Here is a 19,967-nt window from a genome sequence, read left to right as displayed (position 1 = left end):
AGGGTGGGGCCTGAGAAGAGGGCACAATTGCTGGAGGGAGCAGGTCACAGAAGGCAGGTCTTCTCCTGCGACCTCACTGGGTCGCTGTGCACTGTGGACCCTCAGAGGGCAGGACCCTGTCTGACATTCTCTCTGCACCGAGCTCTGTGGCCTGTCTTGGTCTCAGAGTCCAGAGTTTCTCTCTGGGCTCGGCCCAGGGCCACCACACTGCGGTGACCTAGCTAGGGTCATCTTCATAACTGACTTTGGACAGACCCCCTGGAGGATACCCACTCCCCAGACCCTGATCCTCATGGCATGACGTAGGCACGGCCCCCGTGAGCAGCTGAGGTCCTGAGAAAGACTCATCAGTGAGGACGCCTTGGTTCTGGCCCCAAGGGCTCCCAAGGAGGGTGGGGAGTTTGGGGCCCCAAGCAGGCCCTTTCTCAGTCCGTGTGACCTGAAGCAAGCTGCAGTCTTCCTCTTATGGTGGCATCCCACAGCTCTGCGTGATGACCCGTCCCCATTCCCACGGCAGCCCTGGGCAGCGGCTGCTCGCCCCGCCCCGGCTGCCTCCCCTCCCTTCTGCACGCTGGCCCAGCTCCCTCCCCACCCGCCCAGCCCTCACTTCCAGAAGGAACAGCCTGAGGACTGTGTAGAGAAAGAAGCACTGGAACCAGGGTCAGGTATCAGGAGGGGACAGTTCTTACCTGCTACCCTTATGAAATAAAATTCATATTTTATGGCAAGACAAGAAAAATTTAAACAAACAATTTTCTCTGCCCTTTGGCCTCCGCTCTCCCGCACTGTGCGTTGTGTGTCTGCGTTAGGCATCAACCAGACCTCCCGTGGGCAGAAACACTTGCTCGATCATAAAGAGCAACATTCTCCTAGCACCGGCCGGACAGTCCCTTAAAAGATAACATTCCTTCTTGATCTTGTAAGGGGCCACATGGCGCCTAGATCTGGATTGTGTAAACTATTAATGACATGTCATTTAATGTACAGCCCTCTGTCTCAAAAAACTTATATAGCCTTGACTTCTAACAGGCGGAACAGTTCTCAGAGCCTTCTGAGATGCTCTTCCCTGGTTATAATCCTCAAATTTGGCTCGAATAAAATTTTCCATTTCTTTCTTAGATCAACCGATTAATTTTTCATCAACACCCTGAGAGGTTTCACTGAATGCAAGTCACACCAGGGTGGGGCTGTTTTTCTCTGGGGCTCTAGGAGCAATGGGGGTTCTGGAAGCCCTGAGGAAGTAACCCCAGGATGGAGGGGTTACCGGGTAGTCGCTGAGACAAGGTCTTTACCCTGAAGGGCGGGTTAAGGGGTGGCATGGGGAGAGTGGGGCTAAGGAATGTTCTAGGCAGGGGCCCCAAGGAGGGCAAACTCCAGAAAGGAAAAAAATTAACCTCTTTCCAAGAGGTTCCTCTCTCCCTTGGCAGCCAACTTGTCCTGCAGGGCCCATGGCAGAGCAGGCAGGTCCAAGAGGCCTGCTGGATCATGTGGCTTCTTCCCACAAGAAGTGTGATTTATGCAAATTATCTAAACTTTAGAGTTTCCATTTAATCTTTGTGGCAAAGATTAAATAGGATAGAGTGCACAGAGTGATTAAAGAGGGATCTAGGCATAGAGATGCCCCAACAAGCGGAGGCTGCTATTATTTTATGTCCTTTGCAGAGCTCCCCATTGCATCGTTCACTGGGGAGAAGCCGTGCAATAAATAGACTCCTTTTTATAGATCAGGTCTAGCAAAGACCGAATGAAGGCCCGTGTTTGCTAAGTGGGGCTTTCACAGGTTGGAGCTCAGCATTCCCAGTCTGTGTAACAGCACAGCTCAAACATTTGGCGATGAGTGGTGTGTTTCCACAGGGCATTTGGGCTGGTGCCAGGGTGGGGCCTGAGAGCCACAGGAGGGACCCAGAGCCCGGGGGCAGGGCGGGGGGTGTGCAGGCGTGGTACTGGGTGGGGCCTGGGGCCTGCATGCTGGTGCCACCACACCCAACCCCAAGCCGCCTGCTCTTCTGAGTGCAGCAGGGCCGAGTGTGCAGAGTCTCAGAGCGGAGGGAGGGCTGACCGGTGCATCTTCATCTCCCTGACGAAAGGCAAAGGCGCGGCGAGGTAAACGAGATGGCCTGGTGGAAAGCCTGGGTAAGTGCAGAGCAAGCAGAGGTGGAGGGTTCCCTCATGGTGTTGGTCTAGAGAGAGGTCAGCTCCGGCAACACTCTGTTTCCTGCCGGGCCAGGCACTGGACTGGGCTGCCCCCTGGGGAGGAAGACAAGGAGATACTGCCCCAGTCCCAGAGGCATTCATGGTGGCCAGGATGGGAACAGGGGAGATGGGCAGATAAAGAAACCTTGAAATGCACCTGGGGAAGCTGAGGAGCTGTGGGAGCCCAAAGGGAGGGGTCAGGCTGCTGGAAACAAGGGGGAGTCATGGTTGAGTCATATGTCCGTGTGTGTGTGTGTGTGTGTGTGTGTGTGTGCTGTATGCACATGCGTGTGTTTAGGGAGAATCAGGCAGATGTGTCTTTAAAGAGGGAGCAGTATGTGCAAAGGTTCAGAAGACTGGGAAGCTTGGCTTTAAAGAGAAGTAAGCTCGGGGGTCCTGGATGGGAGGGTAGAGGGTCGGGGGAAATGTACCTAAAGAAGCAGGCAGGGCCGGGTCCTACAGAGCTGTGCATGGCAGGCTGAGGAGCTTGGGCTCCACCCTGAGAGCAATGCGGAGCCATTGAAGGACCCTGAGCTAGAGAATAACCTGATTGAATAGGCTGATGTTAGAGGACTCATCAATGTCTTCTCCTCAGGGGATGGGAGGGCAACCTGGGCCACAGGGCCCTTCCACATTTGAAATCCATGAGTGAAATTTACAGAGTGACAGAGGGCTGAGTTAGGGGGGACAGCACATCCTGCCCCCAAGTCTCCCATGTCCAAGTGAATGAACAGATTCTCAGGAGTGTTTCATCTGGGTTTGAGTCCGATGCTGTCTCATGCTAAGGAGTTGAAAACACAAAAGGGGGACAAAGATGAGGAGCAGGTGGTGTCCCCTGGGCAGGCACGATGTTGTGTGCTCTGCACACCTTCCTTCATTTCATCCCCAGGCAGCCCTGGGATATCAGGGCTGCTATTTCCACTTCACAGATGAGGTAACCAAGGCTCAGCCATATCTAGTAACTTGCACAGTCCCACAGCTAGCAGGTGGGGGTCTAGTGTGAACTGCGGTCTCTCTCTGTCCCTGCCCCCAGGCTCTCTGTGAGTCTTAGTGGGTGACCCGGGCTTATCCTAATTCAGGAAATCTCTTTGTCACAAACGTCACAACCCAGGGGCCCTCAGATTCAGACATGCTGGGCCTGGACAGGTGGGACAGCGAGGAGACCAGGCGCAAGGTGTGGCAGCCATCTGGCCCCAGCGAAACAGCCAGGACAGGGCAAGGGCCAGGGCGACCTCCAGCTTCGTCCTGGCTGGTGGGGAGCAAGGCTTTGAGGAGGCAGACGTGGCAGGGAGAGTCCAGTGCTGGGCACTTTCCAAGGTCAGCTGCTGCCCAAGGTGGCCTGACTTTGGGCCTTGCTCCCAGTGGGGCGGGGCAAAGACCCATCCTTGGGGCCCACCCAGCCAGGCAGGCAGAAGCCTCCTTGCAGAGAGGCTGGATGACAACCTGGAAGGATAACAATGACATTCCTAGAGCACCTACTGTGCCCTGGACCTTCCTCTGTCAATATCTCACTTGAGCCTCTGTACACCTCTGCAGTACAATATAGATGCCAATATCCTTATCCACAGATGAAGAAACAGAGCCACAAGGAGACTAAGACGGTGCCCAAGGTTGCCACACTACGAAGTGTTGGAGTCTGGATTAGACTCTGAGCAACCTGACGCCAGAGCTCAAACTCTATGGGGTTCGGCCACCCACAAGCCAAGGGCAGCCAAGGGGCGTGAAAGATCAGCTTGAGGGGGGCTCGTCTGTGCCTCTCTTGTGGAGATGAAGTTCTGCCTCCCAAGTTCTCCGGGGCAGCCCTGTGATGGGGAAAGGCAAAGGCGTGGCAGCTCCCTGAGACCTTCACAGACACATAACAGAGTCACAAGCCAGGCTGAGTCACCTTTTCAGTGAAAATGTTCCTGTCTGGACTAGCCTGCTCTGTGCAAGACCCAGCAAGGGCCTAGGCAGACCCCTCCTCCAACATGGGGTGGGGAGTGGGTAGATAGAAAATCTGGAGTTCCACCACCCTATGCTGACATCCAGGGGTCTGATTCCCAGAAATTTGTCTTTTTTCCCCCTAACACCTTAGCGTGGGAGGTGAGGGTGGGGCTCCTCAATGCAATGAAATCACAACCCCCAGGGAGTTAGTTACAAACATTGCCACCAGAGCCCAACCTCAGACCCGCTGAATAGGCCACTCCATGGTGACTGGCACACACGGCCTGGTCAGTCACTGCTGCACAGCCCCCTGAGTGCCAGCCTGGGGCAAGGGATGGGGGAGAGCCCCTCCTGGGTGGCCTCCAGAGCTTAGCACTGAGATCTGAGATGACCCCACGCTCATAAATGACCTGCATTCCTGTGGGCAAGCTTTCCTTCAGTGAAGGGTACCGGGAAAACTCAATGTCTGGGAAAGGTTGAGTCATTGAGAGCAGGGGGGTGGCAGACAGAGCTTAGCTTCTGAGTCAGGCTGTGGGTTAAATCCAGCACCACCATTTACTAGGTGCATAACCTTGCCAGGCACTCCGAGCCCAGCCTGTAAAATGGGGCATTCGTAGCTACCTAGTATGACTGGCAGAGACAGCAAGGAGAAGAGCATTGCATCTAAAGCACCTAAAGCCTCTAACACACAAGGCCTGGCACATAGGAGGTGCTCAAATCACTAACAGTAGTGACAGCTGCTCATGACTCCACAAAAAAGGGATGCAATAGATGCACGCATGCAGCTGGGCAACATCTGGGACCACACAGGCTCTCTGGATGAAATTTGCACAGGGAATTACTTCTCGTAATTTCTTCTGTGAAACATGGTGCTAAGAAATAAAGTAGGAAAATCTGTCACCAGATATTTGAAATTCAAGCAAAGGATATGGAAAGACTTTTTACTTTTTACTCAGAAGAAATATCCTTACAGATATACCATGGATGGGAAGCTGCTCTGTATTTTCAGGATCTGACCAGGGCCAGGAAGGAAGGAAGAAAGGGAGGAAAAAAGGATGGATGTGGTGATTAGATGGATGGATGGATGGATGGATGGATGGATGGATGGATGGATGGATGGATGGATGAGTGGATGGATGGATGGATGGATGGATGAGTGGATTGGTAGGTGGGTAGGTGGAAGAGTAGATGAGTGGACGAGGGGTGGATAGAAGGAGTAGGGAGGCAGCATGTTCAGCTCCACTGAGCCTTTCCTTACTTGATCGTTGTCCTTGTAGCTTTGAGCAGGGTTGTCCCTTCCTGCTGCCTGCCCTCAGATGGCACTGCCTGGGAGAGATGCAGCCTGATTCAGAGCCCACGCCCCAGGACGGGGCAGGGATGGGAGAGGTTTTGTGGCTCTGGCTGGCGCCAGCCTGTTAAAACAAGGGGCCATTCTGCACAGGAGACAAGGCAGTCCCACGGAGCCCCAAGGGGAACCAGCAATCCCTCACGGTCAGGCCACTGTCTCTGGGGGTACCCTTCCCTACACAGCTAACGCCTCTGAGTGAACAGCCCCTGGGTCATCTGGCCTCACAGATCTCCTAGGAGATTCCATTGTTGTGCCCTGTCACCGCAGTAAAACCATCACTGGACTCTGAAGGATTCTCCCTCTTTAGCGGCCCCCCAAACCCCTGCTGATCTTTTTTCAGGCCAGGCCTCCTACCCCAACTCTATCTCTCCAAATTTTTTGGTTGTTTTTATTTTCTTCCTTAAAGTCCATTGATCGTCACAAAAACCCAGGAAGTGCAAGTAAGGAGAAAACAAATGGCCAACTGAGGATCTAAGGACCCAGAGCTACAGAGGAGACATGGCACGGGGCTGGCTGCTGGGTGTGTAGGAGGGGTGGAGGTGTGGTCCCCACAGGACAGCTGGCCGTGGGAGACTCAGGAGACAGATGAGGCTCCCGGCACCGAAGGCTGGAGTCCAGTCTCTAGAGCCTCTTCTTGCTGCCCCACAGTCAGCACGGAGGCTCTGGCAGTGGCCACAGTGCCAGCCACCTTTGAGATCTTTCCCTACACCGTCTGAGCCTGCAAGCCCCAACTCCCCAGGGCTGGCACTGGGGCTGAGAGCTGGGATTCCATCTCTTAGGGTGGCCGGGTGGCGCCGACCCACTCCTCCTCAGGAGGCCCCTCCTTCCAGCCTGAGGGCCGAGCTGGCAGGCCAGGCCTCCCCTTGGCCAAGGGGCTAATAGGCACGTGGGTCTTCTGCAGCCCTGACCTGAGAGGACCATATGGCAACCTAGTGCAAAGTGGACAAAGGTGCCCCTTCCTCAGCACAACCTGCTGGAAACTAGCATGTCCAGAAGCCGCGGCCTCCCCTGGGCCTCCCCTCACCCTGGATGGATGGGCAGGGCCAGGACGGATAGAGGCTCAGCCGCTGGTCTGCAGGGGCCAAGCTGGTGCTCACCCTGCTGGGCTGGCTGCAAGGGGCGCTGCCTTCCCCACATTCCCGCTTTGAGCAGGCGTGGCTTCTCTTGCAGATTGAACAGAAGGGTGTCTCGGTGAAGAGCAGTCCCCACTTCAACCCAGACCCCGACGCAGAGACCCTCTACAAAGCTATGAAGGGGATCGGTGAGTGGCCTTGCCCCGGGAACCCCGTGACTCTCTGGGGCTCTGCCCACTCTGCTCAAGACCCCTCTGCTCACAGCCCTGGGAGTGAGCGTCTCCCCATAATCCTCTGGCACCCAGAGAATCACACAGGGCCCACCTTCCCCAGCACAGGTCTACACAGACTCCCAAGACTGGAGTGGGGGAGGGCAGTTGGGAGTAATGGGGGTGGGGAGGGGGAGGCCATCTGCTGTGTGTTCCTGCGAGTCCTTGTGCAAGAGACCTCCCCCCATTCAGTCTGCGCTTTCTCCCTCATAAAATGGCCCCAAGAACTCTGGACCCTGCGTGTCACTGTGAATTTTGGATGGGACTATGTTGGGAGCTGTGCAGGGCTGACCATCCTGTCTCCAGCGCCTGATTTCCTGTGAGCAGGAAAGGGCTGGCTGGAGGCCCGCTGGGATTTGGATAACCCGGCCCAGACAGCCCTCATGCTGTCTGTCACCCAGGCAGGATTTACCCTCTAACTGGCTCTGACTGGTGAATTGGGGCATTAACAAAAACTGCCATTCCCAGACAAGCTGAGAAATCATGCTCTGTCTTCTACTTCCTGTGAAATCTTTATTGTTATCTCCACTTCCCAAAGAAAAATGTGGAGGCTTGGGGAGGTGAGGCTTCTACTCACCCAGCTGCTGGGCCAGGACTCAGATCCATTTTTCTGGACCCTCTGTCCCCATCCTCCCCCATGGCCACCAGCACAAGGGAGGTCAGGGCAGGAGGTCTCACTGCCTGAGCTCCAGAGTTTCCAGCTGGTGTCCAGAGCAGATCAGATAACCAGAGGGGCCTCAGATTCTTTCTCTGTGAGGCTGGGCCTGGCTGCACCCCAACATTGTGTGGATGTGGGGGGGTGGACAGATGGATTTTCTGTCTTGTCTACACCATGAAAATCATCAGGTTTGGGAGTTTCCAGGTGGTGCATCCCCACTGCTTGGCCACCAAGCAGCTGCCTTCCCTCCTCCTCAGCCCTCATCAGTCCCCCAGGGGCAATGAGGGTGCTCATACTGTGCCCCCTGCAGGGACCAACGAGCAGGCCATCATCGATGTGCTCACGCAGAGAAGCAACGCACAGAGGCAGCAGATCGCCAAGTCTTTCAAGGCTCAGTTTGGCAAGGTAAAGGGGGGCACTTGTGTTCGGGGGGCTGTAGGGACCACGGCTGCCAGAGACAGCCTTGCAGGCAGGGCCTTGCTGGATGAGGTCCAGCTGGTCTAGAGCCCAGCCCACTGGCAACATGGGGCATTTGGGACATACACTAAAAACATGATGCACTGTTTCTCTGAAAATCAGATTTAACTCTGAAAACTTACTGATGGCTCCCCACAGCCCTGGCTTGGTCCAGCCTTCTGATGTCTGGCCCCAACCTCCTTTCCCACCTTCTCTCTCACTTGCTCCTTTACAGTTGCTCCACGGCCCCATCCCTGAGCTGTTTCCCTGCCTCTATGCTTTGCTTGTCCTATTCCCCAAGCCTGGAAGGCCCTTCTCTTTCCCACATGCCAGAGATGCAGGCCGGGCTCTGCTCTGTGCTGTGCCGCAGGGCTGTCTCCTCGTGTTGGAGCTGCTGTTCCCCTGCCCCTTCCCTCCTGCCACAGGCGAAATCCAAGGGCAGGGAGCACGCTGCCTGGACCCTTTGTCCCTCCTCCCGCCGCCCCCAGGACAGAGCCAGGCATTGGCATCCTAGCTAAACACAGGAATAAATGCACACAGAGCTGTGGTGGCCGGAAACCTCCATTAGCACACATTGGTAATGTGGACACTTAACCCAGGAAGATGAATGATGAAGCCCAGACACTCCATGGGAGAAACCAGTGTGCTCTCCTAAAAAATAATTTCTCTCTCTTAACCTTCACAACTATGCATTATTCTCTGCATTCGACTTCAGAGGAAATTGATGTTCTGAGAGGTGGAGGATCCAGGATCCCAGAGCCTGTAAGCAACAAGGCTGGGATTTAAATCCAGGTCTGACAAGGCCATTGGTCCTTCACTGTGCTGTGAGGGGAGATCAGCTGGGTGTGGCCTTGTGGTTTCTTGCAAATACAAGTGCCCTTAGAAGGAGACACACATGAGATAGATTCCTTAATTCATTTCACTCATTCATTGAGTGTCTATGGGCTAAGCGACAGGGACTTGATGAGCTTAATGACAGACTTGTATTTCGGGCTCATGGTGTGCCCGGCACTGCGCTGAGAGCGATTTCGACATCTCTCCGCCAATCCCCTAAGCAACGGTATGAAGCAGGAACACCAAGGTCTCTATTTCACAGAAGAGGGTAATGATGCTTAGAGAGGCTGAGTTGCTGGCCCAAGAAGCCCCAGCCAGCACCAGCACGTGGCAGAGCCCATGTGAGAATCCAGCCAGAGCCCCTGGGCCCAGCCAGCACCCGCTGCCTGCACTCCAGTGGACACAGCACACAGAGCACCACCCTTCCCTGCTCCTGCCGTAGGATCTCACCGAGACGCTGAAGTCGGAGCTGAGCAGCAATTTCGAGAGGCTCATCATAGCCCTCATGTACCCTCCATACGGATACGAAGCCAAGGAGCTGTACGACGCCATGAAGGTAACCAAGCAAGTGGGGTGAGGGAGGTGCAGAAACACTTAACAAGGACTGGGTGGGGGAACGATGCCCGGGACTGCTTTCCCCAGAGAGCCTTGCACAGGGAGCTCTGAGCTCCCCTTGAGCCACTGTTTGGAACGAGCCCAGCGAGCTTGCAGCCTGCTGCTCGTGAAATCATACAACATGTTTTGGGACTTGGCAGAGCGTAGGTTCTTCTATCTCAGCATGGAAAGAATTCAGTGAGAGGCAAAGTGATAGATAAGAAGTGATTTATTAGAGTAGGACGCTTGTGGGGCTTACAAGTAGGAGGGCAAGAGGGTGCCACCCCAAGAACTTAGTGGGCTACAGTTTTTTTTGTTTGTTTTTTGTTTTTTTGTTTTTATTTATTTTTGGCTGAGTTGGGTCTTCGTTGCTGCACATGGGCTTTCTCTAGTTGAGGCGAGCGGGGGCTACTCTTCCTTGCGGTGCGCGGGTTTCTCATTGCGGTGGCTTCTCTTGCTGCAGAGCACAGGCTCCAGGCACGTGGGCTTCATTAGTTGTGGCACGCAGGCTCAGTAGTTGTGGCTCACGGGCTTAGTTGCTCCGCGGCATGTGGGATCTTCCCAGACCAGGGCTCGAATCCACGTCCCCTGCACTGGCAGGCAGACTCTTAACCACTGTGCCACCATGGAAGCCCTACTGTTTTATAATCAAAGGAAAAGTGGGGAGGGGGAGAAGACCACCTTCTTCCTCGTTCTTGAGTAGACTTCACGCTTCTATCATCAGTTTCCTCTTCCATGTTGGGCAGGGGAGTTTTCTTGTCCCTTGTTTCTTGTTTCATGGTCAAACCAGGAATGTCGTGGCGCAATGGAAATAAGCAAAAAGGCTGTGACATATACTAAAATATGGTCAATCATCTCAGGTTTCAGTATAATATCACCTTTCCCTTATATTTTTGTTTTTAGTGTGCCCAGAGGAGCATGTCCTAGGAATCATTAACTTACCGAGCTCACTGGGCAGGATGTGGGTCTCATTCCACCATTGTTTTACTGTTTGGGGGCCATGCTTCTGTTGCACGGTTTTGTTGCTAAGCAAGCCTGCTTGGTTTTGTGGTTAAGCAAACCTGGTTTCTTGAGTGATCATTAACTTACAGGGGTCTCCCATACTTTTTTTCTCTACTGACAATGCCCTAGTGGGATTAACTATTTACTCACCTTCTTTGTCCCTTTACTCTGTCCCTATCACTCAGACTGCCACCAAACACAGACTGGCCTCCGCCATCACCTGGCCTTGATGGAGCCAAAATTCATCCTTCTCAGGACATTGCTAGACCAGGTGTGCAGAAATTAGGAACCAGCCTCTGCTGTCTCGTGCCTGGTCCCCCAATTTCCCGTTACTTCCCACTGCTCCTTTTGCATTCGAAGATGATTAAGAAGGAGTCAGGACCAAGTAATAATAATCATCTCCATTGAAAGGGCACTTATAACTAATAAGAATCTGCTGTATAAAAATTTTTAATTTAATTTAATTTAATTTTAAAAAAAAAGAAAGGGCACTTACTCCAAAAAAGAAAAAAATTGAAAAGGGACTTCCTTGGTGGTCCAGTGGTTAAGACTCCATGCTCCCAATTCAGGGGGCACGGGTTCGATCCCTGGTTGGGGAACTAAGATCCCGCATGCTGCACGGTGCAGCCAGAAAAAAAAAAAATTGAAAGGGCATTACTGTGTGGACATGCCAGGCATTTTACATCTATTATCTCCACTTCACCTTCGGGGTGGGGGTGGCTTATTATCCCTGTGTCCTGATGAGGACCCTTAGGCTCAGGGAGGTGGAGTGACCTGTTTGGGACCACCCAGCTATAGAGGGCTGAGCTGAGACGCAGCTTTCCCATCACATCACTTGCCCACAAGTATCCACCACTGGAGACAAATGCACGTGATCTCCCCCAGTAACATCCTCCAGCGGAGGCCCCCCAGCAGAGCAGTGACTGGTTCTTCCTAGGACTCTTCCTTTTGCCTCTTGACAAAAGAGGGTGCGGACAGAGCTCTCCAGCAGGCAGAGGTTTTTATCCACAGGGCTTAGGAACCAGAGAGGGCGTCATCATCGAAATCCTGGCTTCTCGGACCAAGAACCAGCTGCGGGAGATAATGAAGGCGTATGAGGAGGGTAAGGGGCCTGCTAAGAGGGAGGATGCGGGCCCTGAGTTAAAGGCTAGCTTGGGAATGACCATGAGCTTTGGCAGCCTAGCAGCAAATGAGAGACAAGCCGTGTACTGGGCCACATTGGAAAGGATTCTTTCTGGGCTTTTCCACACACAGATGCTGAGCACCTTCTGTGTGCCAAATCCCGTGCCTGACAGTGAGATTGGATGTGAGTCGGGATCCATCTCTGAGCTCCCTAAGCACATGGGCTGCTGCGGGGGAGGGCACGCACCCATTAAGTTCTCTGCCCCTTGACAGTGTGGCAGCACTGCGGGCCTCCGGCTGTCAGCAGTGGGCGGGGCTGACACCTTCCTGGCCAGGCACAGGCTGACCCTGGGGACCATGCAGGGCCCCGTTGCAGTGGCGGGTGTGGAGTCCTAGCCACCTCTCATGGGCTGCAAGGCAAAGCCCATCCTCCACAATGTCTGCCTGATGGGGAGTCCGCCAGAAGTTCCTGGCTTTGCCGAACCACGTGATGAAGTAAGGCTCAATCAGCAGCCCCTGGCTCTCTGGCCTGGCCCATCTTTGTGCTTTGAGCTTGGCTGGCAACCCATGTTGCTTCCTAGTTCTGAACAACCACCAGCGGGGAGCCTCTGCCACTCAGACACCTGGACAGAGCAAACTCTCCCTGTGCCAAGGACTCATGTCTCCTGGAAGGCTTTAGTCAGGAAAAGGGTGAGAAACGGGGCGAGGAGGAGGAAAGCAGGTCTGAGCCTCATGGTCCTGATCCCCTGCAGACTATGGGTCCAGCCTGGAGGAAGACATCCAAGCAGACACCAGCGGCTACCTGGAGAGGATCCTGGTGTGCCTCCTGCAGGTATCACAGCCCAGGCTCCTGGGAGCCCCTTGTCTGGGGGATCCCCACAGATCCCCCCTCAGAGAGTGGCTCTTGGGCAAAGCTACTGGGGTGGGGTGGGGGGCAAGGGTGTGGTACAGCCACTGGGGCCTGGGCTCACTGGGTACATCCCAGTGGGCTCAGAGCGTCCTCACGGCAGAGCCCCTGCACCTCTCCAGAAAGTAGGAGGAGAGGGCCCGTCGCTGAGCAGGTCCCTCCCACCAGGCCCCATGCCAGGCACGTTGCTTACTTTTGCTCACTGAGTCCCGCAGCTCCTTACGGGGCATTCCTTATGACTCTCCCTTTACGGGTGAGAGGCCAAGGCCTGGAGAGGATAACTGCCTCCCTTCCTACCTGACTGTCCCCTCTGTCCCGGCTGCTCTGCTCAGCCAGCCTGCCTTACAGAGCCGCCTCTTCTGTTCCTAGGGCAGCAGAGATGACTTGTGTGGCTTCGTGGACCCAGGACTGGCCCTGCAAGATGCACAGGTAAGGCTACGCCTCAGCAGCCTCTGCCCTGCAGGCCACCCGGTCCCACCCTCTGCCATCTAGACTCCGGGGTGCTGAAGCCTAAAAGCCTCACCCAGCCCCTCTGCCCGCGGGGGTTTTCTCTGATGCTAGGCTGGGACCGGGCTCAGTTCTCTGCAGGCCTTTACCCTCTGGTGTCTGCAGAGAGAAGTGAGGGTGGAGGGGAGGAAGGAGACTGATTTGGGTGGGGTTCACTGAAGCTCTGCCCGGGCAGGAACAGCCTACGAACCCGGGGATGCTGGGCCTCCGAGGCCCAGATGTGTGCATTCAGCTCGCTATAGATCTGCCTGCTGGCAGAGCGCTTGAAGGTGCCCAGAGGCAGAGCAAAGCCCCAGAGGGGAGGCGGGACAGTTCCTAGAGCAGCCCGGTATCGAGAAGAGAATTTAACCACGGAGATAGCAGGCTCCCAGTCAAAAAGATGATCAAGCAGAGGAGAATGCCGACCTGGCAGGGTGAATGGGGGACTGTTCTTCACCCCCCTTGCTCGCCTTCACTGGTTGTCATGGGTGTCCCAATGCCAGGATCTATACACAGCGGGTGAGAAGATTTGTGGGACTGATGAGATGAAATTCATCACCATCCTGTGCACGCGCAGTGCCACACACCTGATGAGAGGTAACGGGGAGGTAGGGAGGTCCTGGGGGACAGGGAGGCACCCTGGCTCTAGGTCTTCTCCCTTCACGCTGAATACCCAGAGTGTGGCCTTGTCAAATCATGGACTTGGGGAAAGAGCCAGGGAGCCCTGGACCCTTTCCCCAGCAACCAAGTGGAGGCCAGGGGTGGTGCACTGATGTGCAGTCTCCTATCTGAGATGCTGGGGGGCGTCATGCTGAGATGCGCGTGTCCCCTAAGAAAAGGCCTCTCTCCACAGTGTTTGAGGAATATGAGAAAATCGCCAGCAAGAGCATTGAGGACAGCATCAAGAGTGAGACCCACGGCTCACTGGAGGAGGCCATGCTCACAGTGGGTAAGAGACGGAGCTCCGTGCTCAGGCTCATGTGTGTCCGCTGGCCCTGGGGCTCAGAAGTGGGGCAGCACCAAAGGGCGAAGGGCCCAGGGTGCAATAGCAAGTGCTGGGTCCCTATGTTCACCTTCAAAGCCAATCTCCACACCAGCCCCCACTCTCAGCATGTACCCTTCACCCAGGACACTGGAGCTACTAGGGGAGACCCTCGTGTCCTCAATGTGCTGTGTCCTGCCAGAGATTGTTCTCTGTGCTGCCACAGAGTGCCCAGTGCCATGTGAGTGTGTCATGATGTATGTGTGTGTGCATGAGTGTGCGCGCATGAGTGTGTGCACGAGTGTGTGCGCTTGCGTGTGAGTGTGAGGGTGTGCATGCGTGCAAGTGCATGTGCATGCGCGAGTGGGTGCGTGTGTGCGCATGTGAGAGTGTGTGTGCGTGTGTGTGCGCGTGAGTGTGTATGCACGTGAGTGTGTGTGCGTGTGTGCACGTGTAAGTGTGAGTGTGTGCGTGTGCACGCGCGAGAGTGTGTGCGGGTGAGTGTGTGCGCAAGAGTTGTGCACAAGAGTTGTGGGTGTGAGTGTGTGCGTGTGTGTGTATGCACACATTTGCAGGATTGTGCCGGACCCAGGGCCTGTGCTCACCCACAGCAGCCACACAAGGAACATTCTGGTTCTGACTGTGAAGCCCTGAAGAAATCACCTAGCTGGGCTTTAGCCAGGGGTTTGGTCCCTGCCTCAGTTGCTGATTGAAGAAATGATGATGTGTAGTTGGAATCCAAACTGAGTGATCGGTGGTCTGACACTAGGGGAACACTGAGAACCTTCCACCAAGCATGAGGTCAGATTCATGTAGGAGGACAGGTTCCAGAGCACATCCTGGGGTCCAGAGTCAAAGTGACAGGGAGAGGAGTCATTGCAGAGTGAAGAACTGAGGCCCAGGGCAGAGGGACTTCCCTCCTCCCTCCCATGAGGGAAGGAGGTCACCTCCACACCAGGCTGTGCCCATTGGGTGCCGAGCAGCCAGGGGGGCTACACAGTGTGTCCTGGTCCCCAGGGGTAAACTGGGGCATCTGACACTCCCAGCTGCCTTTGACTGCTGTGATAAATCCAATCTATGTTGGAGCATCTAAGCATGCCTCCTGCTCCGGTCTCAGCTTCCAAAGGCAGCCCCTGGATCCGATTTAAACAACTCCTGAATAAAATCTACAGGCAGGGAAAAGCAAGGCTATGCCAGGTCCTGGTGTGCTGGGCACTTCCTGTTTGCTTATCCTTGAAGACTCACATCACTCACTTCACACGTGAGGATGGTGCAAGGCAGGGAGATCAAGTCACTAGGCACCTGGTGCCATCAAGCAGGGTTCAAACTCATGCCTACCTCCCTCAAAGCCCTCGCTCTTTCTGCCACCTTGGATTAAAACACCAACCTCCCCACCCAGACACCAAGTCTCTGAAACAGCATCCATGAAAGTGAGGATAGGGCCAGATGCCCTGGGTGCCTTCTTGCTCTGGGTCCAAAACCCACCTGTCACAGGGGAATTCAATCTGCAGGGGCCCTCTGAGAAGTGACATGTAAAGCAGGCACTCAGAGGCCAGTGGTCACCACAACGGTGGCTCCTCCATGGAACTGTGTGGCTGGATTCTTGGTGAAGCTGTGTCTGGAATGTAAGAGCCCAGGGACTCCCTTGATGGAGCTGTGCTCTGATGTGCCAGACCAGCCCTGTGGGTCCCAGTGCATTTCACACCTCGCCCTTTTGTCTGCCTACTCTCGGCCTTTGCACCTGTGCCCAGTGCCCTGGGCTTCCTTCCCTGCCCCACCCCTCCTGACACAAAGCCTCTCATTTTAGGACTAGGCAGAGCACAGATAAATAGGCCAAGACTTGCACAACACTAACCCTTAAGACCCAAAGCAAGACATAAATAAATAAACATGTATACAATGTCGCCTACAACCTCTGGTTGCTAACAGAACTTTCCTGTTTGCCAGTGAAATGCACCCGGAACCTCCACAGCTACTTTGCAGAGCGCCTTTACTATGCTATGAAGGTAACTGTTCTGTCTTCTGTGCGCCTGACCCTCAGTCCTGCACGGCACAACTGCAAAGCCAAGGAGCTCAGAGCCACCACCCAAGTCTTCGACACTTGGGTCTCCTCTTATCCCAGCCTCTTGTGGACCAGAATGGCTTTAGTTCTCAGAGCGCAAACCAAGCTAGGGAAGAGAAGCCACAGCTCCTGAAGGCTGAATTTGAGTAGATGCATTCAACAGGTGTTCATGGTACTGAACTTTCACCACAATCCTGTGAAACTTATGTAGTAATCTGCCCTCCCAGAGGGGGTGAAACCAAGGCTTGTGGTCAAGGTCACACAGCTAGTAGGTGGCAAAGTGTTGATCTGAGTCCAAGCCAGTGCAATTGTCTTTTTTATTCATGATTTTATTTATGCATCATTGGCCACGTGACCTCCTTGACAAAGCACAGGTCAGGATTGCCAGGAGGTCAAGGCATCCTTTGAACGGGCATGTTTAAGAGGGAGGTTGCCACACACAGCAGTTCAACAACCCTGCATGTGCCAGGGTGCCCGTCTGGGTTTGCCTGTTGTCCAAAAGGCGGCACTGGCGACTCAGATGTTCAAGACACTCATATCAGGGGAGGCTCTGGTATCTGGAACCACACTGGAAGATAGATAGTGAAAATAATTCCTGGAGATTAAAGTCAGCCCACCTTCTCTGATTGATGGTTGCTAACATCACCTGAAGCAAGAACCCCAAGCTCTCTGGCTACATCTGGCCAGGAAATGAGAGAGGGCATGGGATTCCCTTGGTCATGTGGCTCCCTCTGACATGAGAGTGATCAAGGATGAAAGCGAGCAGGAGGGTCCTGCATGTGAATTGGCCAGTTAAGCTGATTTCATGATGTTGCTGCTCTAGGAAGAGGCCTTATTCCTGGAGCAGTGAACATTTTGTTTCTAGAATCTGATGTAGCAAACACACACTGCAATCTGGGGCATTTGGCGTCTAATAAGAGACAAACATGAGCAGTGAGTGAGAAGAGATCAAGGGATCCCTTAGCGCATCCCTCTCAGTGCTTCACTGCTAAAGCGGAGGCTCATTCCTGTACCTCCATCCCCTACGAAAGCCCCCCTGAACCCAACATAGATTTGTCCATTATCACAGAGATGGACTAGGAAGGCAAGAAGTGATGGTTGACTGCTGTGTCTTATCCAGGGAGCAGGAACTCACGATGGGACCCTGATAAGAAACATCGTTTCGAGGAGTGAGATTGACTTAAATTTCATCAAATGTCAGTTCAAGGAGATGTACGGCAAGACCCTCAGCAGCATGATCATGGTGAGCCATGAGTTCCCATTTCTAACCCCAGTTTTAAACAGAGACCTTACTGGGAAACCTGAATGCTGTGACCAATGTCATAAGTCACACGTGTCCGTCCCTCCTCAGTGGGTATCACACTCATGCATTCATTGCTGTGTGCTATGTACAGGGATCAGCAAGGAGGTCGGTGTAGCTAGTGGAGGCCCCTGTATGTTTCACCCAGAAAGTTAGCTTTGCATTTGAGTTATGGTTGCCCCTTTGAAAATGACACACCGAATTCTTGCAGAAGGAACCATATCTGAAGAGTCAGTGAGAGTAAATAGTTTAGTAGGAGTCGAGGCGTAGCATTCAAATACAGATATAGGTAGTCCTGACAGCAAAAATTTAAGGACGTAAATCATATGAGCTCCAGTGGGCTGCCTAACCTGATTCCAATTAGTGAACGTTCTAGAGCTGAGAAAACACAGTGATTATCACACTGCTATAACTTCAAGAGAAATAGCTCTTCTAGCCATTAATACCAAATGAGGCCTTGACAGCTTCATTAACAGAAGTCAAGTCATGAGAAATATATCCCTAAGTCTTCACTGGCTATTAAGTCAAGCCTCTAGTTATTCTACAAGCGCCTGTTGTTCACTACACTTTCCAAGACACACATAGCTTACAATATGTTAAAAAGACATTTCTGCTTTAAGATGTTTCAGAATGGGGCAGTAGGTGGTGGGGGATTGGGGGTGGCAATAGAAACAGCCTGAAATGGAAAACAAAGAAAGATGGGTGACAGTGAGGGGCCTGTGGCATAGGAACCTGTAGAGGAATGTGCCAGGTCTCCCCCAGAGAAGCACAACTCCTAGTAATAAGAGCAGCTGCTCCTGATGGAGGTGACTCCAAGTCAAGCCCATGTCACAAACCACCCCCCTTCTAATTCTCATGTCCCTCCTGTCCTCAGGAAGACACAAGCAGCGACTACAAGAATGCCCTGCTGAACCTGGTGGGCAGTGACCCCTGAAGGCTCAGAAGGACAAGAGCAAAGGCCAAGAAGGTGGAGCCACTGGGTCCTGCTTGCTCAACCTTGGCCATGGATGGGGATGGGGGTGGGGGGAGCCACAGCACAGCTTTCAGTCCTCTATCTCCCAGCTTCCAGTGCTTTCCAGCCACTTTCTCTGACCCAGAAGTAAGGATCAGCCTGGGGCTCCTACTTCCACTGTCTTCCCAAGTCATTTTCAGGTGTGAGCACATTGCCAACCTTAGCATATATCTGATCTGACAAATAACCTCAGCATGAAGGGGTCTACAGGGGCTCGTGATGATTTCTTTCTCCCTACACAGGAGCTTCCCAAGCCTGACTGGTCACAGAGTCCCCTAGGCTCTCAGCCCACTCCCAACTACTAATCTGAGATCTGCAGAGAATAGACCAGACAATATGGAATTTTAATAAGTGTCTCAGCTGATATGCTTCTCTTTCAGGCAACCAGAGAAGGCCATGAGAGCCTGTTTGTTTCTGATCACATGCTTGTGGGCAGCTGAGAAAGGAACACATATATCCAGGCCAAGTGGGCTATCACCAACATTCATTCACCAGCTTCATTTTAAAATACTAGGCTGTAAGTAGAAGAAAAATTCTCTCATCATCCTACCAACAGAGAAAGCTGAAAATTAATGGCCTGACACAAGGACACTGTGTTCTAAGAGGCTTGGGCTTCTCTAGTCCTTGATCAAATTAGCTGCTCCTTCCTCCCATGACGCAAGCCTGGAGAATCTCTAAATCCTGGCCAAATGGCAATGGGAACTGGTTACAGGAGAAGCTGAGATACCTGTGTTGTGCTTTCCAGAACAATAAAGATTTGTACACTGGAACGTAAGTGTCTTTGGATTTTTAGAGGTGACCACAGTAGGACCACTTTGATTAGCCAAATTCTACCCCGTAGAGCCTACTCTCCAGACTATGCCATCTAGGGCCACAAAGCTTATCCTTTCCCATTAACAACATTTCTGATCTCTGAAGACAGCCCACATATTCTGCCAAGACTTCTTCTGTCAAAGCTAAGTGTCCCCAGTCCCTTCAACTGTCCCTCTTAAAGCCCGGTTTGGGGTCAACTCCTCCAAACATTTTCTAGTTTGCAAACTAGAAACTTTTATAGAGTGCAGCCCTGAGAATCATTTGTTTGTTTTCAGGGCTAGACGATATGTTTATACATGTCCATGTCAGGTCCAGGTGTCACGCCACATTGGTGGGACTTCAATTCATTTACAAGCATCTCATCACAGCGCCTGCCAGGGGTCTGTAGGGCAGGACCAGGCTTTCCCCATGCAGGTCATCACATAACAATGATGCTTTATTAAAGGGCAGATTAATATGCAGCTTTGGGGAGGAAATACCTGGGAGCAAAGAGTGAGGCAGATCAGTGGGGCTTTGAGCTCACACAGAGGAGAGGTAGATTCTGGCTCTGCGCTGCACTGGCTCTTGTGACTCTGACCTAATCACTTTGTGTGTGTGTGTGTGTGTGTGTGTGTGTGTGTGTGTGTGTGTCTGAGCCTCAGATTCCTTACCTTTAACTGCAGGGGTGGAAACCCTGCTGCAGTTGCTGTTTTCAAACCACCTCAAAGGTAGTGGTAGAAAACTATCATTTTATGATGCTCCTGGGTTCTGTAGGTCAGGAATTCAGACCTGTTGCCCAGTGCGGATAACTTGTCTCTGCTCCAGCAAGTCTGGAGACTCTGTCAAGAAGACCCAAATGTCAAGAGAACTCTAGGGCAGATGCTGGAATCATCTGGAGGCTTCTTCACTCACATGCTGGGTGCTGGTGAGATGGCTGGAAGGCTGGGCTCAGCT

The 19,967-nt window shown here is 53.3% G+C and overlaps 1 protein-coding gene across 8 annotated transcripts; it reads left to right on the top strand.

Annotated features, from left to right (window-relative positions):
• Window positions 1–1,971: 1,971 nt before the first annotated feature.
• LOC309636028 (annexin A8) lies at window positions 1,972–18,991 on the top strand. Of its 8 annotated transcripts, none has more exons than XM_082408027.1 (13): window positions 1,975–2,133; window positions 6,635–6,725; window positions 7,775–7,869; window positions 9,197–9,310; window positions 11,362–11,452; window positions 12,225–12,304; window positions 12,749–12,808; window positions 13,369–13,462; window positions 13,719–13,814; window positions 15,777–15,853; window positions 17,030–17,152; window positions 18,084–18,176; window positions 18,602–18,991. In XM_082408027.1, exons 1-12 carry the CDS (start codon window positions 2,113–2,115, stop codon window positions 18,141–18,143), a joined length of 1,002 nt encoding a protein of 333 aa, XP_082264153.1. In that variant the 5' UTR covers window positions 1,975–2,112; the 3' UTR covers window positions 18,144–18,176; window positions 18,602–18,991. The 8 variants fall into 8 exon arrangements, 7 of the variants coding, with proteins under 7 accessions (XP_082264155.1, XP_082264153.1, XP_082264152.1 ...); XM_082408026.1 differs by having other exon boundaries at window positions 18,464–18,991; XM_082408029.1 differs by having other exon boundaries at window positions 1,972–2,103; window positions 18,084–18,991.
• Window positions 18,992–19,967: the final 976 nt, after the last annotated feature.

The sequence above is a fragment of the Balaenoptera borealis genome (assembly GCF_965194805.1).
Source record: "Balaenoptera borealis genome assembly, chromosome: 10".
NCBI lineage: Eukaryota > Metazoa > Chordata > Mammalia > Artiodactyla > Balaenopteridae > Balaenoptera > Balaenoptera borealis.
Note: the sequence above shows the minus strand (reverse complement) of the source record. Positions and strands in the feature narration are given on the sequence as shown.